Source organism: Xenopus laevis, chromosome 1S (assembly GCF_017654675.1).
Source record: "Xenopus laevis strain J_2021 chromosome 1S, Xenopus_laevis_v10.1, whole genome shotgun sequence".
Lineage (NCBI taxonomy): Eukaryota > Metazoa > Chordata > Amphibia > Anura > Pipidae > Xenopus > Xenopus laevis.
The window spans coordinates 98,328,182-98,353,663 of NC_054372.1; the positions used below are offsets into that span (position 1 = coordinate 98,328,182).

Genomic DNA, 25,482 nt, shown 5'->3' on the forward strand with positions numbered 1-25,482 from the left:
TACATTGGTGGCCATGGGTTTAATAAAATAAATAACACATTTGGGTTCAGAAAGAACACATGACTTCAGCTCTTCGGAACTTCAGCTCCTCGGGACTTCAGCTCTTCAGCTCCTCGGGACTTCAGCTCTTCGACTCTTCTGGCCTTCAGCTCTTCTGGCCTACAGCTCTTTGGGCTCTTCAGGACTTCAGCCGGCTTGCACTGCTTTGGCCCTGTCAAGTGCAGCACAGTCGGGACCCCCTACAACAGTACCCGCAGTGCCCTGCCTGAATCAAGATTGTACATCATCATATGCATCAATCTGAGGTGTCTATCACAATTTTCTCAGGAGAACAAGCTGTGTGAATGTTTTGGATTGTGTGAAGTGCATTTCTACTTTCAGTTCTTCCAGTGTATGAATGAGGCCACTAGACTGATAAAATCCCATGAATTAGTCCATCTTTTAGTGCAAACTAACTTTATTTCTATAGGATTTTCATCCCAAACTGTGCTAATAATCCATGGCGCATGAACTAATCATTTTTAGCGCAAATACAAAGTTTCCAGTTTCTGATTAAAAGGTCAGCTGGAGGTCCACTCAACATGCACAGGCGAAGGAGTGAGATTTCGCCCACGGCGATGTAGTTCGTGCCTAACAGAACATACACTAGGCGCTCCTCCTGGTTCAACCTGCTCCCAAAGGACTTCTGTTCTCCCCCCACTACGGTAGTGATAACACACTTTTCCGGTCCAGTCTTTCCCCGCCCCTGACACACAGCTCGGTGTCTGTGGCAATTGTAGGACAGATAAAGGATGATGTCATTATCGACCAACCCTACGGAGAGGCCGGGCGATACTAAAGGAAGGAGGGAGGGTAGTGTCCTATGAGGAAGCACGTGCTTCACTACGTCACCCAATACCAGGCTACAGATGCGTGTACGGGCAGGCGTGGCTGTTCTGGAGCTGAGTGACTAAGATATGGGGAGTATAATGCTGAGGTCTGAGTTAGGTGTGAACTGGGGTTGGTGGTACAGCCTCGAGGGGGCGTGGCCATGTATTCTGCCAGAGGAGACCTCTGCCTGGAAGTGAGTGCTGCTGTTCAGCTCATGTCAGTTGATTCTTCGCCGAAGGTTCGACAGGTCTGAGAGACGATCATTTTCTGCTCAGGGAAGCGGCGGCGCCAGATTGAAGAGGGAGTGTTTAAGGCGCAGGCGGCTTTGCTTTGGGGGATATTAATAGCCGCCCATACCGAGCAGTGATCCGATCCCTTCTGCTTTACGCTAGTCCCCTCCCACAGCGACAGTCCATTCAATCCCCGTTTCTGCCCCGGCCGCTGCTCTCCGTCTTCAGCTTCTCGGGGAGGAGAATCTCCAGTCTTCCCGGTCATGGCGGTGCTGGATCTGGCCCTGCAGGGACTCGCCATCTTCGGTTGTATCTTATTTTTCGTCCTGTGGTTCATGCATTTCTTGTCCATCGTCTACACGTAAGTGGCTGCCTTCCTACACCCCCTTTTATATGAAGTGGTTGTGTCTCGTCACATAATCCCGGGTCTACCTAATGGCTTTGCCTTTGTATGACTGCATGGGCAACTCGATCTCTCGGGGGGAGGCGGGGGTTGCTCTCAATATACACTTTCTATATTTTGTCGCAGCTCTGGTTACATCATCGCACCCGGCTTTAAGGTCCTTTCCTCACATCTGTGTAGGTGTAAATAGGAGCAGAATGGCCTGTTAACATAGTGTCAGCTAAAATACATCATAATGTCTCAGTGGTGGAAGAGTGACAAATGTGCTTAGACACACTGGCTAGGTAACCATTACTACTATGGGTCAGTCTTTAAATATGGACCCATATATATATATATATATATATATATATATATATATATATATATATATATATATATATATGTGCTTATACACACACCCACATACAGTGACACATTTACCATTCCCACTGTTTAGGGTAGTCTTGTTGCACCCCTACAGTATTGCTTTCCAGTTTCCACACTGTGCTGTTAGTCTGGGGGGATATGTCTGAGAGGAAGACACCACTGAGGAAAAAGGGGGGGCATTTCCAAGCTGTCATGTCATCTGTATTGACATCTGAAGTGTATATATACACAAGGAAGCTGCATAGAAACAGGAAGCTGAAGGCCTACTTTTTGCTTCCTGCTTGTTTAGCCATTGTGTTTTTGCATTGACACCCTGTATCATATGAAATGTTCAATAGCCTTTTCTGAGATTTGTAGAGTTTGTGGTGTGTGTAAGAAGAAAGATGGCATTTGTGGCAACGTAGAAAACTGCCATTAAAGAGACTGGCAGATAGTGTCGGTATTTGTGAGATAGCATAAGGACAGCGGCCTTCTTGCTCTTCTGAATAATTTTGCATAAAATAAAAAATCTTCTGCCCCTATTCAGTCACAGTAAGACTGCAGTACCATAACAACATTGTTCATTTACTGTCCCCCTCTGCACCAAAAATGCTGAAACTGACTATCTCTGCAGTTAAAGACATATATTCATTTTTTTGTTTTAAGGTGGCCATACACTATAAGATCTGCTTGTATGTCAAGGTCACCAAATGAGTGGATCTTAACCCAATATGCCCACTAACGGCTGGGCAGTATTGGATGAATCCGAATGGGCTCCGACAGGTCCCAGGACCGCATCAACTAGCCGATGCGGTCCTAGATCGTACAAAAAAAATCAAACTTGACCTATCGATATCTGGCCAATTTTTGGCCTGATATCGATCGGGAGGACCCGTCGGGAGCCCCCACACATGGGCAGATAAGCTGTCGAATCGGTCTAAAGGACCATTTTCTGGTCCACAGCTACAAGCACCCTTCTCTAACAGTTGGATGGTTGCTGGGAGCTACCATTCAGCAATAAGGCCTTGGATAAGCCTTCCCTTTGACATCCTGCTCATATGATTTCACATTAAATTACACCTTTTTATGCTTTTGACATGAAAGTATATTTAATCTCTAATGACCATAATATGTCTTATCTTATAAGGAAGTACATTAGTTAAGCTTTATCATGTTGCATATCAAAATATTAAATGCTCTTACAATAGTGATGATTAATGTTTTGCTGGAATAATGTTGTGACATTCTTGATTAGATATATAAAATATAATAAAGGAAAAAAGGAGCATTTAACAACATTTGTTCATATACAGGTGTAGTAAGGCGATAACAACAACCACACAGACATGTCAGCTAATGGAATTTCATGGGAGAGAGAATGAAGTTCCTAAAACATTTCAAGATCTTATCCCATGTGACCATTTACTAGGAAAGTGAATAAGGATTTAGATATCAGGAATAGATTAGTCACCATTATATTATCATTCACTTTTAATAAGTAATTATAAAGTGCCAGCATATTGTGCAGGGCTGAGAGAGATGATATTTTTCCGGATCCATCAAAATCTTAACTACATTCTTTAGGAATAGGGCCTTGGTTTGATGTCAAATAGGTGACTTAGGGACTTATTCTATAGTGAGAGATGCATTGGATTACGCAAAGGAAAACTAAATGAATTTTTATAAACCGTAGACCTTATTGGATCTTGTTAGGCCATCTTTTTACTGTCAGTGACACTGCAGATGTTGGGCAACTACTGGAAAGTTAATCTTAGGGGTTGTCTGAAATCAACAATCTTAAAGGGCACCTATCACAGCCAAAATCAAACACATATTAACAATCTGACCAGTACAACATAAACACGTTTAATCAAACGACATATATAGTTTTTTGAAAAAAAACTGCAGGTTTTAAAAAATCCCTTACTTTGTCAAATGGGTTCTTTCACTGAGGGAGGCCATACAGAGACTATAATATGCAAATTTCAGGAGCATGCTCAGATTGTAACACTGCTTTGAGTATTCTACCCAGAATGCTTTGTTTTAGTAAACTCCTCCACTAGAAGTATCAGGAGATTTCCCTATCTTGTCCCCTGCTGGTGATGTTATTATGCAAACGAAGGGCACACACTAAATTCCAGCAGGTGGCAGCACTACTGTAAAGCAGCTAACACACAGGTTTGGCTGATTTGAAAATAGCTTAGAAGGGTTGATAAGCAACAAGGTATTTCAACTGAGCATGTGCGAGATTTCTGAGCTGCAGTTGGCTGGGAAGATATAGGTAGGAGGAGCCAGTCAAATCCAAGATGCTGTAAAGTTTTGGTTAAAAAAAATCACCCATGTAAGCAACCTCTTATTTGAATCAGGCTGTACTCTCCCCTTTTTGCTGTTAAGTTGTGATTTTCATTTATGGTACTTTGTTTGTCATTTTGTTTGAGCAAGACCAGAGATCCATTCCCACAATCCTGGGCACCTTGAATACTATTGCTATAATACTATTGTATAATTTTATATCTGAGGTCCAACCCCTTTACCACTCTTACATTTCTGTGAGATGTAATTCTTGAGTTGCAGCAGTGTGGCCCAACATGTATCTATTTTACATCCTGGCAAAGGATGTTTTATTTCTAAGAGTATTTCTTCACTTACGATAGACTTATTACATTTATAGTGTAGCTTTAGATATGCTATCATTTGATTTATGCTAAATTTCCCTAAAGTACATATGCTTCTTTTCTGCTCTGTTGCCGTTTGCTTTTGTTTTGTCCTCTATTCGACCTTGTTGTAATGCAGCGAGATGTCTCAGCAGACAAATTCTAAAGTTTGTAGGAAAATCTCTCCTTCAGTGTTTAAGTAGGAAACTGCCCTTAAATGTTGTCCCCATTCTTGACTACTGACTAACGTTCTTACATTTTTCATTTTGCTCAATACAAGCAGCCAGTTCAGTTCTTGTCAGTTAAATGTGCATATATAACAAGCATTCATTGCACTTAGGGACATAATTACCTGTATTAAGGAAGTAATGAGCAGATTGCTGTTTATTGATCAGGCGGAAGTATACTCAAATCACATGTCTAACATATGCTCCATTGGGAAAGAAAGCTAGTTATATCCTGTACACAATTTTGCCTTATGTAGATTATTTTACAGCTATACAATTTCTAACTGAGCACTTAATATACTTACATAATTGATGCTTCTTATATGGCGTTTCCCATTTTTTTTTTTAGAATAAAAGAAACTTCAGCTCTTAAATGGGCGGTCTAAGTAGGGTATTAATTAATCTATGACTTCATTGGAAATGTTAGCTGCTAATACAGAATTGAATATCTTTCTTTTTAAGTTTGTTTGGTCCACATGGGTTATTAATGAATGTTTTACATATGGGATACTGGAACTATATACATTTATTTTGAGGGCATTATAAGATATAAAAATCTGTGTGAAAACCATTATTATCATCATCCTTTTAGTGCCGGCATGCACTCATTGGAGCTTACAATCTAAGGGTTTTTGCACTTTCATACAAGGGTTAGTTTTATTGTATTCTGTAGGAGGTGAAGGGTGGCGAAAGCACACAGACATATACAATGTCGTTGTAGCAGGGCATAATTAAACTGGGCAGTGCCCAGGTCAGAATTCAGGTCCTTGTACTGCATGAAAGCAGTGCTAACCATCGAGCCATTGTCTCACCGATAATGCTTTTTTGGAACTGAATTTATAAGTAGCACAATGTCTCACTGTTGTTTCTAATATACATTTTCTAAAGGAATTATCTGAATAGGAAGTGATGATTACAAAGGGGAACACTCATCCATAAGAAACAGCAGATATGTTAAAATCTTTCATATAGAAGCAGTGTGTGTTTGGTAGCATTATAATCTTTATTTTATATTGTGTATCACTTTACACAGGATACTTCAGTCACAGTGAGCCAAAGCACTTTAGAAGTTTGCTGCCTGCAGATATGGAAATACATTTTTACCCTAAGGCCACACAAGGATATTCGGGGAGATTTTGTCGCCTGGCTACTAATCGCCTCGTCTTTTGCGCGGCTATCTCCCCGAACTGCCTCAGCGTTTTTCCCCATAGGCTACAATGCAAGTCGCCTGCGCTAATGCACACGCGGCGATGCGTTTTCTATTGTCGCCTGAAGTGGCCTCAGTTGGGCAACTGTTGAAAACGCATCGCCGCGTGTGCATTAGCGCAGGCGACTTTGCATTGTAGCCTATGGGGAAAAACGCTGAGGCAGTTTGGGGAGATAGCCGCGCAAAAGATCAGGCGATTAGTCACCAGGCGACAAAATCTCCCCGAATCTCCTCTTGTGGACTAGCCCTGCATAAGAAGCTCTTACAATTGACAGCAAAATTAAAATAAGGACTTGCTGAGCATTTTTTTAAGGAGGTAGATCTATTTCCCAGTATTTGTGCGGTTAGCTGACTTTCCACTGTGGAATGCAGCCTGGCAAATTCCTGTGAGCTTTTTTTCTTGAAGTGCCCTGTTACTTATACAGCTTCTGTTGAAGGCAAAATGACTCTGTAGTTATCTTAATATATAGTGTAAACAAAAGTCAGTGAGAACAGTGTTTTGGGGAGCAGTGGTCTCCAAACCGTAATTGGCTAAAGTCTGAAAATTACAGGTTTTAATAAAGCATCGTACAAACAGTTATAAATATGTAACCCAAAGCTGCCACCATTTTTTGTTTAATTGGTTTCTTAAGTTTTATAGGCATTGATAGTTTCTATGGACCTCACTTGCCTTGGACCAAAGTGACCAACAGCTTTTAACAAAAACACAAAATGCCCACATTTATTTTGTGCGATCTCCTGGTAGCATTTCACCAACATATATTTTATCTGTATGTGTGGGGTTTATTACACAATTGTTATGCTTGTCACAGGTTCAGCTTTTCAAAATAGTTATCCTTTGATGCAATTTAGTCTTTTTTATTATTACATTTAATACATTTTATACAATACCTGCTCTGAATGACGCTGACCATTTTAAAAGCTGCTTAGTGATTTTTATCCCTGGAAAGCATAGTATTTGAACATTTCCTTTGCAACTGATCCCTACTCCAATCTGTTACAGCTATAGACATGTCTCCTATGGGAACTTTTGCGGTTATTGCTTTAAGGGGCAGTTCATAGTCAGTTCCTAAGCAATTAGCTGTTTTGGTGTTTTTTTTTGCTGCTACAGTGCCTTGTTAAATTAAACAGGACTTCCTCTCATTTTAGTAGGTAAAAGTGGAGAAACCAACTTGGTTAGGGTGAGACAGACTAAAGAAATCCTTCACCATTGAGGTTTTTGTTTCAATGCACTCTTATTAATTAGAAATTGTTTTATGCTGGTATAATATGTAAAGAATATATATTTAATCCCTCTAGGGTAAAAAAATAATTGTAGCAACAAGAAGACAATTACCTTAAAATTGCCCCTCCCATGAATCATTAAAGTAAATTACATTTTTTGTAAAACCTTCAGATGTTATCAGTATTCAAGTTATGACTCTGAAGGTTGCATGTGAAAAGAAAATAATTAAGATCATGCCCTTGAGCTTGGAGCTAAAGTGATATTACTAAGGCATATGCTTCTCTCTGCTCTATTATGTATGTGTACTGCATCGTCCTGTGTGCAGGTAGAGGAAGCAAATTTTCGGCACAGAAATTTGTAAGTATGGATTTTTGAGATGATCTGTGCTCCTTGTGGTCCCTGTGTGACCTTAGCCTTTTTCTTCCAGTATGCTTTTTAATTCACTGCCTGGTTTCTGGAGTAAGTATTAACCCTATGACTGTTTCAGTTCCAAGCTTTCAGTTCAATTAAAGGGGAACTCCACAAAAACAACTTAAGCTTTTTGAAAAGTGAACATAATTTCAAGGAACTTTGCAAAATACATCAATTAAAAAATATGTAGACTTTTCATGATTTTTTTAATGGTTTCTGACAATTTCCTAAGCCTAGCCCCCTGCTCTCCTGCTGATCTCTGACTACTTTGATGAGCTGACTACTGTTACTTTGTATCAACAGCCAGCTGTCCTCAGCCTGCATCCTCCAAACCACACAATTCCCTGCACATATAATTTCAATAAGGAAAGGAACATCCCAGTGCAATGCATTGTGGGTTATGTAGTTCCTGCATGATATATGTAAGATGTGGAGAAGTTGTTACAATCTGTAATATCAGTGTTTAGTCCCTCCTTCCCTGCCAGGATTTGAAATGATGCAGTAAGAGAAGAACTGTTAACCAGCTGGATTTTAGCATAGAAAATTAAATTTATTCATACTTTTTGAAGAAACCGGTAACTGTGATGGGTATATTTGGGGTTTCTGTGTTATGTGGGCCTCTTCATCAAATTTTGGTTTGGAAGCTGGAGTTCCCCTTTAATTTTCTTTGAGAAGTCAAACTAACAATTGCAAATTTGGTCAGTTACCTCTTTTGAAACTTGTTAAGGCTTTTATCTGTTGAGATTGTGGGGGCTGAATGAACAATTGCATTAGTTTTCTTGGTTTTATAGTGGTAGCCAGTTTTCTTTATGAGGCAGTGCCACTTTGGAATGTGAAGCACTTCAGTCACCAAAGATCTGCAAATCTAACCTTTAAACAGAAACTCTAAACAAAGTACAGTACTAAAAATGCAAATCTAAGAAAAATGTGAATATGTTATTGAACTATTAAATGGTTTTAGTGCTATTTGTGTATGTAACATTTGAAAGCAGGCAAACTTTGTGTCACATTGAAAAAACACATGGTGATAGCAACGTTGAGGAATTTCAGAGCAACAGTAAGTTCAAGACAGGAGTTTGTTTCTTTGACATAGCAGTGTTTGGAATTTGAGAAATCAGATGCTGGAATGGCATTACTTTATATACACACGTATATATATTAAACTATTTTAAAATCACATGCAGTAATGCTATATATTTGTTGCTGCTCGGGAGCTGCATGGATTCTCTCTTATGTAGCATTTGCTTCTTTAGTAACATTTGTTTTAATAATATTACTTTGCTGATGTTCACAAAACACTCAAAGCAATTACAGCCTTGTTGTCAAGGGACCAGCCTCTACTGGCATTGTGTGTTTCCTTAACAGAATGACTTATGTGCCAGAATTTATTTATTGAATTTTTAACTGATTAATATGGCTGGTTTGTAAACTTCAAATGAGTACATCTTTAAAACCAGTTTCATAGAAATATGAGGAAAACTTTACACTGAAGTAGTATTTTTTCATACATTTGTGTTCAAACCAATGTGATTTTTACACTACTGCGTAGAATATATTATTGGTTATAAGATCTTATTCTGCACTAATAAAACACTTATCACTTTCTTTGCAGCTGCATTGGTGTTTTTCAAGTTTTGGCCCCTGGCAGTTTGGGGGCCTACACCTTGGAGATACCTGACACCAATGGGAATTATTTTTTATAACTGTGAAAGCACTCCATTCTATGACTTCTAGAATGGAGTGAAAAAGAAATTAAGCATTTTTTAGCTTTTGGGTGCAGGTTTAAAGCAACAACTGTGTCCCTTTAATAAATATGCAGCAATATTGTTTGCCAAAATTTATATACTCCAAATGTTTAATTGACGTGATTAAGATTGATCCTTGCCCATACCAATGACTCATTTATGAGCATGACTCTGAATTCAGTTATTAAGCAACGCATGTCTGAAAGCAACTGAAGTCTGAAAGCACCTATCTGTTATTCTAGTCCCCTGCTACACTTTATATAGAAAAAGTTTGGTATATAAGTATTGTCCAGCTTTACCGATTAATTGTTGTAAAAGCTGTTCTGAATGGCACAGCACAGTTACATTATCTTTAGAGTATTCTTCTATTCGTGTTTGAACCCTCACTCAAGGATTACTACATTGTTAAGGGACTGCACGTCCCTTGCATCAACAAATGTATTGTGTTTGAAAGGTGGCTACGGTCTGGTCACCATTTTTTTTTAATGAAATGCCACTTTGCTACATTTTCATGGTCTAGGGCACCCTCTAAGTATGTGCAACATCTGATCCAGTTACTGCTGGTGTGCATTGTTTTTTTAATAAGTCATCTTTTTGCAATGTGTGCTTGGAGTTCTATTGCCTCTAGATATAAAGAATGGATGTAATATGAAACAGAAAGTACCTTTCCCCAGTGAATCATCTATGCATACAGTTCTGGGAACTAGGGGTCTGTAATATCCCACCCTTCTTAACAGCTGCACGTTTTTCTTAGTGCATTTATACACTGACCTATCAACACCACATCAGTTTCTGAACTGTAAGCAGTGGGTGTAGCAGCATCCCATACATAGTAGTGCTTTATGCTATTCAGAGAAGGACTTTATATGAAATTCTGCAGTGGTTGTTCAGGAAACTGAAGACAGTATTGTTTGATTTAATGGGATTAATACTATACAATCTCACTCTGGCAAGGTATGCATTTATTTAAGGATAAGAACATTTTGCACACAAAGTGATATTAGTCTATGGCAGTCATCTGAAACGCTTAGACAAGTAATTTTTGGAGATTGTTGTGAAACAGGAACTGCCACAACTGACAGGTGCTTGCACAAATCTTTCCAGGCCTTTGACATAGCAGGCAATATGGGGGCATATTAAAGGTATTTGAGCCATGTATGTTATACTTGTATTTTGCCTTTGGCCCTGTTTGGATTAAAATGAAACCACTTCATCATTTTTTCTTTCTTCAGGGGCTTAAATGATGAGGCAGGCAGAAACTCATTGCCTTATAAATCATTTTTCCTCTGCACAAAAACTCTTAAGGATATCTGGTTTGAAATAGCACAATAGACTTCAAATGTTTTAAATGCAATCAAGTAATGCATAGTTAACATAATGTGAACTTAAATATTGCCCCACAAGGCTCTCTCGGTTGTTATATATAATGTGAGGCAGATACACACAGAGAGCAGACACGCACAATACTGGTTTGCAGTGATATAGAAGACCACATAAAGAGTAAATGAGAATTGTAACAAGGTGTAAGGAATATAAAGTGTTAGAAAAGGAAAACTTTGTAAGGGTAAAATAGTATACACACTGGTTGACATACTAAAAAAGGTGTTTTTTATTTATTTTTTATTCAAAATGTTAACCCAGGTATCCTTGCTGTCTCTGGTTCTGATCAATTAAACATTAGACAGATCTTTGACTCTGCTAAGCCTCAATAAGATACAACATTTTGGTCTGATTATCTGAGGCTCTTGAAATTGTTTGAACTCTGTTCAGGGTTGATTGAGATTATTATTCAAGGCAAGTAAATATTGTGAGGATTTAAAGATTGATTGTGTTTTACATTTTTTTATTGTCATTTCTTTTTATAGAAGGCTACACCTGAACAAGAAGGTATCTGACAAGCAGCCGTATAGCAAACTACCTGGTGTTTCACTTCTTAAACCACTGAAAGGGGTCGACTCCAACCTTATCAATAACCTGGAGACATTTTTTGAATTGGACTATCCAAAAGTAAGTAACAATTCTTGTATTAAATTCTGTTTTTTTCTGAAGCATGGTTAGATGCTACAGAATTTTTAAATTGTTGGTGGGAAACATTTTCCAATAAGGCAGTCATGTTTCTTTGTATTGTACAAGATTTCTACCAGTCTCATTGCTCTAATTCGAGTTGCACTGTCAATAAATTCAAACGAGTTGTTCGCCTGCTCTGTACAATGTTGCAAATAGAAAAGTGCAATCTAAACTCACCCCTTATATAAAAATGCACCAGCTTTGTTTTCAGGCAGGAGGATACATAAGCATAAGGTCACAAAAAAAAAAAAAAAATATGTTCCAGGTCTATAGTTGTACACTGTTGAGACAGTGGGTTGAGGAACTCACACTGTACAATAAATACGTTTAAAATGTATATAGTCCCTTTTTTGGTTGTGGACAGGATCCAAAATCAAGTAGCATTGTTTTTGGCCGAAGGGTATATGGATTGAAGTAGTCAGATAAAAAATATATAGAAAGAACTGTATGTACATTATATTATGTTTAGCAAAACTAAACTGAAGATTTGTATGATAGATAAGTGACATTTCACTGAGAAAAAAGAACAAATACCTCTGCAAAGATGTTATCTGAAAGAAGCTAAATTTAATACTTTAGCTAGTGTATAATTATGAAGCTTGCCTCACAGGCTTTAAAGCACCTTTACAACAGCATTAGCTTTAAAACCTTTTCTTTCTGTGCAAACCTTTTAGGCATGCTTTGCCAAGTCAAATATTAGAGCCACACCTTTTGTTAACATTGCTTCTATTCAAAAAGGCACATACAGATTCATTAGGACGAGCCTCTAACCTTGTAAGAATTATCTGTAATCAAAGGGAATACAAAAATGCAATTTGTATGAACTAGATGGATCGTGTTCCTGGGGCTAATACATATACAGAATAATTGCATACATCAGTTTAAAATATCAGCAGTTGTTAATATTACCATAAAAAAATGTGTACCTGGTTACTACAGGTTGTGCCCTTTGTCCACAAAGTAATACATGTTTTAGGGTAACATACACATTTAATTCAGAAGTTCATGAAGGGTAAAAAAGGCTTTACCTTGTGGCACTTTTGTCCTGTGTTTGATGTGATTGGGTTTAGGGAGAATGGACCGTCCAGCAGCAGATGCATTATATGCTCTGGTAGCAGAGCAATTATAATCGTGCAGATCCAGTATAACTGCTACCTTTTTTGTACATGACCTCTTTAGTGTGGTTTCCTAAGATAGAGCTGCATTCATTGTGTGTGGTGAAGTAACAGTTAAAAAAAAAAAACAGAGAAAATTTCATTATGGCGTAAAAATATAAAGCCCATGGGTTATGCTTATCGTTCATTTCGTTCCTGTGGGTTCAAACCATTCAGAATAAGGCCTTGACTGATCATAGGTTTGTCACTTTAAAGATTTATTGGATTGAAGGGTAGTACAAAGGGTAAAGTTCTGCTCTTTTATTCAGTAATAATTTACCTACCTCGGTATTTAAGTTGCATGTATTTCTACACTGTCATTTGTATTAGGGCTGTATATTTGTTTGGGGCTAGCCTAGAACTGATTTGCCAAAGTAACAACTATTTTTGTTGTTGGACTGTAACAAATATAAATATAAAATGTGTGTGTGTGTGTCTATGAAATGAATGGACAGCATCTTTTTCAACTTGTTGACTTATAGCTTCATTTAGTATGAAAAATTTGCATGTACAACCAACGTCTTGGTCCTAGTCGTAACCTTTTTCAAGACCTTGAAAGAGGTCCCAATGGGGTCCGAAACGTTGGTTGTATGTGCAATTTTTTCAATATACTGAGAATGAATAATACTGTGTGTGCAGAGTCCCCCCCTGACTTGGATGAATTCTGTGCTCAGGCTAGCCTTGGTACTATTACATTGACCTTGAGGAAGAACCATCCCATTGGTTATTTGAGCATTTTTTTTGTTTGTCTGTGCTGTGAAGAGTTATATCTATGCTCCTGCAATGGTAACGCCCTTTATGCCCGTAAGTTCTTATGTTATATGTCACCAAGTTTATAAAAACAATGATTTCTTTGTTGGGGTTCTGACTGTTTGTGAGTTCAGAATCCACGTAGCTCGTGTCAAATAAACTTTATCTTTTCACCTCAAGTTGTCTGCAGTTTTTGAAGTTCCACAACAATACTTAATGAATATATAAGTTTGCGTGTGCTACTTTTCGATGTCTTAAAAAAATATTTGTGTGTGTGTGAGCGGCATTTCTTTAAGACACTAAATAATTAAATTAAATCATAAAGTACATCGGACAGATATCTATGTGCCAGGCAGAGCAATATCCATTGCCAAATACTGACTTGCTGATGTTTAACAGTGGGTTTAGGCCAGTAAGACCAGCACTTATATATTTTTTTACATTTTAAGGTGATATTTCAATTGCAGGTGCTGAACAAATAAACATTTCTTGCCACCAAGATTCCCATACTGTAGAAGTATAGAGAGCAATGAATATTTACATGCTTTGTATTGTAAGCAGCATACTGCCTGTTTGATCCCTCGTGATGTGTTAATCATTTCCTGTAGTCTTTTAAATCTATGATAATGATTCTGACTCTAGATATTTAAAGTCATGTGCAAAGAAAACTCTTGTGCTACTCTTGTGATTAATAGGTGAGTACTGTAATCCTAGTTTTAGTATTTGATGTCATAAAATCTGTTATCACAGCTATATTTATCCGGTACAAGCTCACCTTGTACCATACTAGTAGTCTGTCTGACTTAAAGTACTCTTTACACAAATTAATACAGTGCTGACAATCATTACCAATTGGATTATGTTGGTTGTGCATTCATATTTGATGAAGAAAAAAAACATAACTTCAATAGTAACCAATTAACAAGTCTCTGCATATTAGTTTTTGAGTGCTTGCAAAGACAATGGTTGAATAGTACTTTAGGCTACTTTTATCATACTTCACTTACAAGTGACAAGTACTGATTTTTATCAGACATTACAGACATTAAAGATGATTTCACAGTATAATGTCAATGATTGGTGCCACCTTTCTTGTCTAGCTCGATGTTAAGGTTATAAAGTAATACTTGACTGACATACACTGGTGATTATGCTAGTGCATTTTTATCAGTTGTATGTTCTGATCACCAAACTGCCCTGCTTCACCTACTCCTATGTAGCACTGATTTCTCCTTTCCTTTGTGTGTATAGCAATCAATGGTACTGATATTGCTGACTTGAGTCTGTGAAAAACTTCCTGATCCATTGCATGGCTATAGCAAATATTTGTGACAACAGTTTGGGTGTTCCCTTCCTGTTCAGGCTGTTGCATATTAAAAAAAAGAATTGGTTGTTGAAGGGTGATTAACACATGCTCTATGCATACATTTGGCTATATTTATATATATTCCAGTTTTGCAGTATGCAAATCAAATCTGGCATATCCTCTTTCTCAGGCCCTGTCTGTCATTGAAAGATACCTGAAATATACCTGCATATTCAGGTTTTATAATGACAAAGTGGATGAACTGGCTATACTATAATAATAAAAACATATATTGTAACATTCATAGCTATATTGATCCCAGTATTTATATATTAATAAATATGTAATACTATCCTTCATTTATGCGGGGCTTTACAAAGATTATCGGCCATTCACATCCAATCCCTGTCTCAGCTTAGTTTACAGTCTAAAGGTGGCCATACACGGGCAGATAAAGCTGCCGATATCGGTCGTTTGGACCGATTTGACAGCTTATCTGCCCGGGTATTGCGGCTTCTGACGGGTCATCCCGATCGATATCTGGCCACGATATCGATCGGGAAGGTTGGATTTTTACCCGACCGACCCGTCGGAGCCGATTGGCGCATCGTAATTCGATCGTTCGGCCATACGCCCGAATGCTCGAATTACCCCCGATATAGCCACGCAGTTTAGTGGCATATCGGGGAAAGATCCGCTCGTTTGGCGAGTCTATGGCCACCTTAAAGTCCTGATCACATTTGTTTTTTTCAGGAAACATGCCTGAATGTTTATGTGAGTTTGGTTATATTTTTCCATCACACCACAATACCCCACAAAATCTTATGTTATACATCTGTCTCATCAGAAGGTTGCGTTAGCTTTTCCCATGTTTACATGCAGTAAATACATGTCATGCAGTTGGTTTGCCTTCTTTAACCATACATGCAGTTCCTGTGTCTTTATCATTCTAGTTGTTTAGGGGCATGTGTTTATACCTGGGCTAGCAGATATATGGGGGCAGATTTACTAAGGTTTGATTTGTAAATTTAATTTTTGAGTTGGATTTTTGGTCAAAACTCACAGATTTGAGTTGGGAATAATCCAAATTTGAATTCGAAATTTATACCTGGACCCTGGGAACAACTCCAATTCAACTATTCACCACCTAAAACCTGCCAAGTTTATGTAGAAGTCAATGGTTTGAAGATGTTAATAGCCTTCCTGACATTCAAGTTTTAACTGGTTGTTGTGTACGTACCTCTGTATTTTATATATATATATATGTAATTCATGTGATTTCTTTGTATAAGCACATTCATTTTACAGCGATGCGCAATATGTTGGCGCTCTGAAAATATTTGATAACAATAACTCTATTCGCGTTTAGTCTAATTCAATTAAATTTTTTCGAATTTGTAATATTCGTTTGAGTTTTAGGCGTTCAAGTTTTTTCTTAAATAACCTTCCATTCGAGTTTTGAGTATATTCGGATTTATTAGAGTAAAAATCTGCTGCGTGGTGTACACAGCTTATGTATTGTTATGCATGGCTTAGACTAGAGGGATGCTGGGAACTATAGTTTATAAACTGTAGTGTTGAGTGTCCTGCATCATTCTGATTTTAATAAATATACATTAGTATAATACTGTAATAATTTGTAGTATTGTTCATTGTTTAACCACACATTTGCCATGTCTCAAGCCTATACATTTATCAAATACACATGCATTTAAACTGTATTTCCTTAGCTAGCATTATTGATTTTTCCCCCATCTCTAGCAAAGAACAGTAAGCAATAAAACATATTCCCATATGCCTTTTTCCTAAGGCATTCACCCATGAAAATGTTATGAAAACATGCATTGACTAATCAACCAATCAGTGCTAAGTGTACTGAAAAAACAGGGAGCAGTTCTTTGTTAAAGATATGAAAGCTGCAAATATACAGATAACTTTGCAAGAAAAAAAATGAGTGCAACACTCGTTTAAGATCTTGCAGATGCCTTTTTGCATTTTAATGGTGGATGTATGGTCTATCTATCTAGAAGTGTGGAAGAAGGAATGTCACACGAGGCAGTGAACATTTTCAGCCCTTCGCTGTGTTTGACAGCTAAAGCACAATTGCTTTATCCAGTGTCTTAAGGAACAATAACACCAAAAATTTAATGTGTTTGCAAGTAATGAAAATATATATATATATGTACTGTTGCCCTGCACTGGTAAAACTGATCTGTTTGCTTCAGAAACACTACTATAGTTCATATAAACAAGCTACTGTGTAGCAATGGCGGAAATTGAAAAAGGCTATATGGCACAGATTAAATAGTGGATAACAGATAGCAGACAAGCTCTGAAGAACATAATGTTATCTGCTGTGTAACCTGAACCTTTTCTCCTTTGAATGGCTGCCCCCATTGCTACACAGCATGTTATTTATATAAACAATAGTAGTTTTTCTGAAGCAAACACACTTTTACCAGTGCAGGGCAACACTGCATTATCGTTTTATTGCTTTAAAACACTTAAATTGTTTGATGTTTCTGTTCTAAACTATAATTGCACATCGTACATTGCAAATTTCTGCAAACACATTGAAGTCAATGAGCATTTTTTCACGCAACATTTTTCAAGCTATGCAGTGCCAGCAAATAAAGTACAAGTAAATGCATATTACTAAATATTCTCATTTCTTTCAGTTATTGGCATAGTAACCTGAAACTACAAACTGTATTAAAAATATATATTCTAAATTGATAAATAAGGGTACCTGGCCTGGAAGAGGTCAGTGTAGCAACCTGTCATCTGGCCTGCTGAAATCAGGAGTGCAGGGATAGTGCTGCAGGCCCTTCACTGCTGAATTACAGATGGAATTGAGAGCAGAGCAAATCTTTTTATGCATTCCACATAGGGCTGTGGAGTCCGTACATAAATCCTAGCTGTAGAATAGCTGTTAAATGCAATCCAAAATTAAGTAAAATATTGTTCTTAGAAACAGAATTGCTTCTGAGGTAATTTTTTTCAGTGCTTGTATTTAAAGTTATTAGGAGTCAATACATTTTTGGCGACTTCGACTCCAGATACCCAAAATTACTCTAGATTGCTCTGATTACACAAGTGGATCTAATAGTTTTATTCCAAGCTTTGTGAAGATATGGTTTCTGTGAGGTGCCCCTTTAATCACTTAGTCAGTGGCACATGTAATGTTTCTCTACCAGGTTACCGGTTTCTCTTTGTCCACTTCACATAGTACTGACCTGTCCCTTTGTGCATAAGCAGCTTCTAATCACTCATCTCCCATTAATCCAGTTTAGATTAACCTGTCTGAGTTCTTGCTTTGTATAGATAACCTTAATTTAATAATAGTTTACTAAACTAAATTAAATCCTTTGATATCCAAAATTTGGTTAGCTTGTGAAAAAAATGTACCAATATATATTCTATATATTATTGTAGATATAATATTCTATTGTCTTGGATCTTAGTAATGTAGCCAACTTAAATGTCTGTCTGACCTTTTATGGGGTCCCCTTTTCGTTTCATAAAGAGATGTTGTCAAATGTCTGTATGACCACAGCCTTGCTCAGTGGGGCACTGATTTACTGGCAGTATTTTCTAGGATAATGCAAATGTTGGGAAATAAAGGGGTCACGCTCAGCAGTGTGACACTGATATCAGCATAAAAGTGTTGTGAAAGAGAAGAATGAATTGTAATGTACCCCATAACCCCACTACATTTCTTGAAATCAAATTCCATTTACCTAAACCTGTGAATTTGCTGATAGAAATACTTATTCATTTTTTATGGCTTATAAACTTCATTACTTTTATTCTGACTTAATCTTCATTGTGGAGTGAATGGACTGTAAGGGGTTAGTCCTTGCTGGTAGCTGTCATGCTTAATGTGAAGCAGCTATTTAGAATGTACTTTAGTATATTTTTAGTGCAAATGCTCCCTAGTTCATTTACATTCATCCTTGAATCATTGTGTGGCATATTTGTTCTGACAGCCTTTTAAGATTTTTTTTGTTTATTTTTTAAGTGCCATGTTAAAATCCTCTTTGAAATAGAATCCAATTGGCATTTTGGCTAGGTATACTTTCAAATGTTCTTTGCTCCCATTATATTTATTATGGCAAGATAACTGTAAGAAAATTCTTAATCATTGTAGTGTGGGTGTAAAAAATCCCAAAGGCATAAATAGGCACTGTGCTGATTAATGTATTTGTCACATTACTGCTTTAAAGGCTGACAATAAATACAGACATGTGATGAGGGCCTGTAAAATTTTCAGAGGATGAAGGTTAATTCTGTGAAATTCCTGGCATTTATTACATTTGCAAGCTCTGTTGCAGAGAATGCAGTGCTTCTAAATCTGTGAGACTTCATTACTTTATGCACTTCTCTGCTCCATAGGGGAGCGTTTAATATAATTAAACTGGCAGTCCTGTAGGATGAAGAGTGTGCCTTGGGCATAGTTTTCATACATGGAGTCTTGTCACTACCACTTTTTACAAAGAAAGAAATCACCAACACTTGCCCAAGATTTTGTCAGAAGACACATTTGCGTGTAGTAATCATATATGTGTACATTAGTCACAGTAATTCTCATTAATTAATTATAAAATGTGATCCCCAGCAGTTTTATGCTTTTTTTTTGACACAGACAAGATTCTATATATGACATCATGGGGCATACAGTATTTATAAAGAATCAAATTTGTGAGTTGTGTGAGGGTTTTTCTAACTCCGATAAACTTGAATTTCGAATGTTTAAGTGTTAATGGGAAAATCCGAATGTCAAAAACTAGCATGAAAAAATGACAGGGGAAAAAAACTCTTAAACGATCGAGTTCATGCCCTGAAACAACTCAAATAGATCGATTTAATGTCTGTCCCGAAAACTTGCTTGAGTTGAGCAGAATTTTTACATTCGAAATTTCAAATTTTTTTATTAACTCGCACACATTCGAGTTTTAGAAAATATAACTCGAATGTGTGAGTGTGGGTGCAAAAAAAATTCTTATCATGGAAAAAAACACATTTGATTTTTGATAAATCTGGCCCTAAGTGCCCTTTTCCAATAGGTATAGATCGAACTAGAATTAATAAAATACACTTACCTGTTTGACGGGTTCTAATTTCTAAAAAAAAAACAAATGGGATTACAGCTGCAAATCCATATACAATAGAACCCCCATTTTACATCCCCTGATTTAAAATTTTCCCTCATTTTACATTGTTGTTTTGTGGTCCCACCTAAATACTATGCATAATACATTTCCCTGATTTTACATTTTCTTGGATTTTATGGTCCCCTGAAAAATGTAAAATGGGGGTTCTACTGTAGTTGCATTTTTAAACTCTGTGTTTGCATATAATTGCTACATTTATTTCTTTCTCTTATTTTGCAGTTTGAAATCCTCCTTTGTGTGCAAGATCTTGATGATCCAGCAGTGGATGTATGTAAAAAACTGCTTGGCAAATATCCCAGTGTAGATGCCAAATTATTTATAGGTAAGTCGCATTGTGAAGGTGTTGTCTGACAGATTTTATGAACAAAAAAAAAAAATCTTTTCCTTGTAGTCTCAGAATATTGGTGGCAGCAGATAGGAATGTGTACCAGATTATAGAAACAAGCTATTGGCAAAGGATGGATGTTATTGAGAAATAAAGTGTTGCCTTATGCACTCTCATGCACAATGTATGCCAACTGATATAGGCGGCATTTCTAGAAATGTTATACAGGTATCGGATCGTTATCTGGAAACCTGTGACTGATCCCAGTTTGCATTCCTTGCGTACGTAATGCCAGACATTTTTCATACAGACCAAGAGCAACATTACCATCTAGCAGCTATAATTTAGGAGTGTTATAGGCTACTTATGGTTATATCCTATGTTATAGTTTAATAGCCTAGCAAAGACTGACAACCACAATTTATAAAAGGGTGGCTTTGATCCCACATTTCTTTGATTATAATTAAATTCACAGCAGGGTGATGCACTTTGGAGGCAGTGACTGTAGTTCTGTTAGCAATATCGGATACTCTGTATTAAAGACTTTATGTGGCACCTCTTGAAGTAATATATGATCACAATGGTCTAACTGCATTATTTCATTATTATTTAATTTCATCTACATGTATAAATGTGAATGTATTTATAATCTCCCCCCCCCCCATTTGGGGGATAGTAAATGTATGTATTAAGGGATTATTGCATTTAGATGCATTTTCTTATTGACAGCTTTAGGCTGCTTCTCATTGTCTTGTGAAGATCAATGAAAACTCATTTGACACACAGAAAGGTGTCTCTCAAATAATTTATGGAGAGGATGAATTGTAAGCTTATATGAACAGATCAGTGTAAAACTAAAAACTGGATAAATAGCCGGTGGAATATAAAAAATGCTTCTAATATAGTTAGCCAACAATGTAATCTTTAAAGGCTGGAGTGACTGGGTGTCTAACATAACAGAACACTACTTCCTGCTTTTCAGCTCTCTAACTCTGAGTTAGTTAGCGACTTTAAGGGGGGCACAAGTTTGTAATTAATCCTCCACATGCAGCTCAGATAGTAACCAATCAGTGGAAAACAAAAGAGTAATAAAGAGAGTAAGAAAGTAATGTTCTGTTATGTTAGACATCCAGTCACTCCAGCCTTTATACATTACATTTTTGGCTCACTTTTTTTTAAGGGTAAATACCAAGTTTCTCTGTGAGAAGCTTATATAATTCCATTAATCATGCAGCTTCCTCCTGCCAACTATGAATATTTCATATCAGCCACTACACATTCCCATTGTGAGCTTTTTGCAAAACCTTGGAATACTGGAAGGAGGAGGAGTTGTCCTAGACCTAGAGGTTAAGTGATCAGTGGGGGGGGATCTCATGCTAGAGACCCTGGTTCGATTCCCTGTGGCAACTCCTTGTGACCCTGGACAAGTCATTTAATCTCCTGGTGTCGTGGCTACTTACTGCGCCTATAATGGATACCTTGCTTGTGGTAAAAGTGCTTTGAGTCTCATGGGAGAAACCCAATCTAAAAATTATTCCCTTCCTTGTGCATTTTGTGACAGAGCAGCCTATGAGAGAGGCACTGATTAAGACTTTATTGTAACCTAAATAATTTAGTGTTTTAAAGTAATGTAAAGTTGCCCTGCATTGGTACAACTAGTATGTTTGCTTCAGAACCACTACTATAGTGTATATAGACAAGCTGATATGTAACCATGGGGGGCAGCCATTCAAGCACAGGATACATAGTAGATAACAGATAATCTCTGAAGAATCCCATTGTATACTCCAGAGCTTATCTGTTGCCTGCTGTGCAAACCTTTTTCAGCTTTGAATGGCTGCTACCAATGCTACACAGCAGCTTTTTTTTTATATAAGTTATAGTACTATACACCAGTTGCACCATTGCAGGGCAACCATACATTATATTTTAATTACTTTGAAATACTTTCATTTTCTGGTGGCACTTTCCTTTAACTTTGTAGGGCAGACTGTGCATGTTGAAAACGGTTTTGTTTCAATGGAATGAATTGTAATATTTAATGCAGTTAAGTAGCTCAGATGAGATTTTAACACTGGAAAAATACACATGAGGTATAAATAACTTTAAATGTAATTTCACACATGCAGAATGTGTAGTTTCCATGCAAAGTAATTGGAATAAAAATAAGACATTTTGTTGAACTTGCAAAATAGGGTTGAAATGCTTGCAAGGGCAAGGATCAGCAATTACATAAACTGTTTTTGACATAAAACACCCACTGAGTGCAGTGCATACAAAGCAGTTCATGAGGCCAGCCTGTGCCCCCCCCCACCTCCCCCCAAATAAGGAACTTCCATCTTTAGATTTCGGGACTATCTACTGTATTAGAATTGCATGTAAATACTAATTGTACAATGCTCATTGTATGTTATATGTATTTTTTTTTTTTTTTTTTTAATCTTTAGGTGGTAAAAAAGTTGGGATTAATCCAAAGATAAACAACCTGATGCCAGGATATGAAGTGGCCAAATATGATCTCATATGGATTTGTGATAGTGGGATAAAAGGTATGCTTTGAAACAAGACCATTTCCTCCTTTATTTATGTAGTAAAATGTGTTCCGTAAAAACGAATCCTCCATATGAAAATTACTGTGTTGCGACTGTATTTGTGGGTTTTTTGTGTTTTCTGAGAAACTTCCTTTTAGAGAAATTTACAGAAAAAAATTAAAATGGTATACGCCTTTGACTCATTTTAGGCCTAGAAGAGAGATACATTAATTGGTGTTTTAAAGGGGTTGTTCACATTCAAACAACTAGATGTTTTCTGATTGATCACCAGAAATAATTACTTTTTCCAATTACTTTTTATTTTCTATGTGTCACCGTTTTTCAAATATTGAAGTGGAAAGTGTCTTTTTTCACCTTCTAAAACAGCTCTGGGAGTGGGGTCGCCGACCCTATAAACTGTTCTAAATTGATACATTCAATTGATACATTTCTTATATTTATCCCTGCTGAGCAGAATCTCTGGGTTTCATTACAGGCAGCTGTTAGAATTGATACAATAGTTGCTAATACTCCAGAGATGCTGCTGAGAAATGTATCAACTAAATGTTGCAAAATTGTAACAGTTTAGAGTCTGCGCCTGAATTACTGAGTTGCCAGACTCAAATTTAAACTTAGATTTTGGAAAAACAGTAAAAAAATAAATATTGGAAAGCAATTGAAAAAATCTTTATTTCTGGGGAACTATCTGAAAACAACTAAACTGAAAAAAGTGTGAACAACCCCTTTAAATTAAGATTTTTTTTTCTTAAATTAACAGCTAATGACCGATCAAACATGTGTTCTTTCTTGTTCTTGTGTCAGAAGAGACTGTATAGTCTAGCAACCAAGGAAATAGGAGTCATTTGCAGGTATTGGGGAATGCAGTTCCCAGCATTCCTACAAATGCACAAAAGCTGAAGGCATCTTATATTAGGTCGAAACCATCGGAAAACTGAATTTTCTCTGCAGCTATGCAAATCATTTGGGAAAGGAATACTCTGTAGATGTGTTAAACAGAAGCTTTGCTACAGCTCTGTAACCACATGTATTAAATAATCATCAAGCTGTTTAGCAATCTCTGTAGTTTAGGGATGTTGTGGCCTATAGCTGTTATAGAATTGCATTCTCAGCTGAATGAAGGCAAGCTATAGTGTCATCCATGTTTATTCTGAATATTTCAGTAGGAAGTGCTGAATATAATATATTTATCTGAAGGCAGCTAAAAATGGGCAGTTTAAATGTCCATGTCATACACACCTCTTGATAAACTTTAGCTGTAACACATAACCATTGCTAATTAAGATTGTTTTATTTCCCAGTGAAACCAGACACATTAACAGACATGGCCAATCAAATGACAGAGAAAGTTGGCTTGGTTCATGGACTTCCATATGTGGCTGATCGGCAAGGATTTGCTGCTACTTTAGAACAGGTAAGCAGCTACATTTTCTCAGACACCGTCATGCGGGTTCCATAAAATACTTGACTGAAGTGACATGTCTCTGTTATCTTAAACTATTCTGTTTTTCCTTTAGGGCATTTTTCCATCTCTAAGACAAAGTTGTGATTGCCCAAATGTTTCAAACTGCCCATTTGTATTATATGTTTATTATGTTGCCCAAAGATTCTAATCAAAGGAATTGTTTTGTTTTCAGGTTTACTTTGGGACTTCCCATCCAAGATCTTACATCTCTGCCAATGTAACGGGTATCAAGTGTGTAACAGGAATGTCTTGTCTAATGAGAAAAGAAGTTTTGGACCAAGCTGGGGGATTAATCGCCTTTGCACAGTATATAGCTGAAGATTACTTTATGGCTAAAGCAATAGCTGACCGGTAAGTTTGTAAGCTTGAATTATCATTGTATTGAAAGGGAAAATACTTCTTAAAGGGAAACCAGAGAGGTAACGTAAGGAAAGAGTGATAAATAAATAGAGTAGCCTTCCAAACGATGGCATTTGGACTAATTCAGTAAAGGAATCCAAACACACATTACCTATAAAATAAAGCAATTTCAACCCTTTAAGTGCCACATAACCTAGAATCTACGTACCAAAGTGCCACAAAACATAGATTCTACGTTCTGCGGCACATCCGGGCAGGGGAGTGGAGGAGCAGCTTTTAAAGCAGCTCGCTCCTTCCCCACTATCTCATAAGCCGCTAGGCAACGAGAGGAGTGGAGGAGGGGAAAGTTCGCCCAAGGACCCCTATAGCCGCAGCAGATACGCGTCTGGAAGTTTTGAAGTGATTTCAAGATATTTTATGAAAACCGACAAATTTGGGAAAACATTGCGACTCGGCAGTTTAGAGTAGAAAGACATGGTTACCCATCTTAGATTTAGCTGAATGTGTACTTTCCAAAAATATAAGGTATTGGGGGTCAACATATCATTTTGTGTTTTTACCCGGCAAAAAATGCAGTAAATGTGTTGCTTATTCAGAGGTCAAAGTGATTTCTTGGTCAGTTTGTATGTGCTAATTTCATTTTGGCATCTTTAACGCCTGATAATTTGGTAATCCTATAGACAATGGGCATCAAACTGTTCAGTGGACTCCATGCATTCATATTTAGGATGTTTTCACTTGGTACATAATACTATGTGGGAGATAAGATGCTAGAAAGTGGATGTTTTTTAAAGTTGAATGTTCCTGTGTTTCAGTCTGGCTCAGAAATTCAGGTGCAGATTCTGAATTGTTACAATTTTGCAACATTTAGTTGATACATTTCTCAGCAGCATTTCTGGAGTACAGGTATAGGATCCCTTATCCGGAAACCCGATATCCAGAAAGCTCTGAATTACGGAATGGGCATCTCCCATAGACTCCATTTTATCCAAATAATCCAAATTTTTAAAAA

General features: G+C 37.2%; 1 protein-coding gene across 1 annotated transcript in view; it reads left to right on the forward strand.

Moving 5' to 3' along the window:
- The first annotated feature begins 1,132 nt into the window (after nucleotides 1-1,132).
- ugcg.S (UDP-glucose ceramide glucosyltransferase S homeolog) overlaps nucleotides 1,133-25,482 on the forward strand; it is a 30,188-nt gene continuing 5,838 nt past the window's right edge. The window contains 6 exon segments of the mRNA NM_001095097.1: nucleotides 1,133-1,461; nucleotides 11,186-11,327; nucleotides 19,991-20,093; nucleotides 22,544-22,645; nucleotides 23,947-24,059; nucleotides 24,283-24,461. Of these exon segments, the coding sequence (NP_001088566.1) occupies nucleotides 1,364-1,461; nucleotides 11,186-11,327; nucleotides 19,991-20,093; nucleotides 22,544-22,645; nucleotides 23,947-24,059; nucleotides 24,283-24,461 (737 nt within the window). The 5' untranslated portion in view covers nucleotides 1,133-1,363.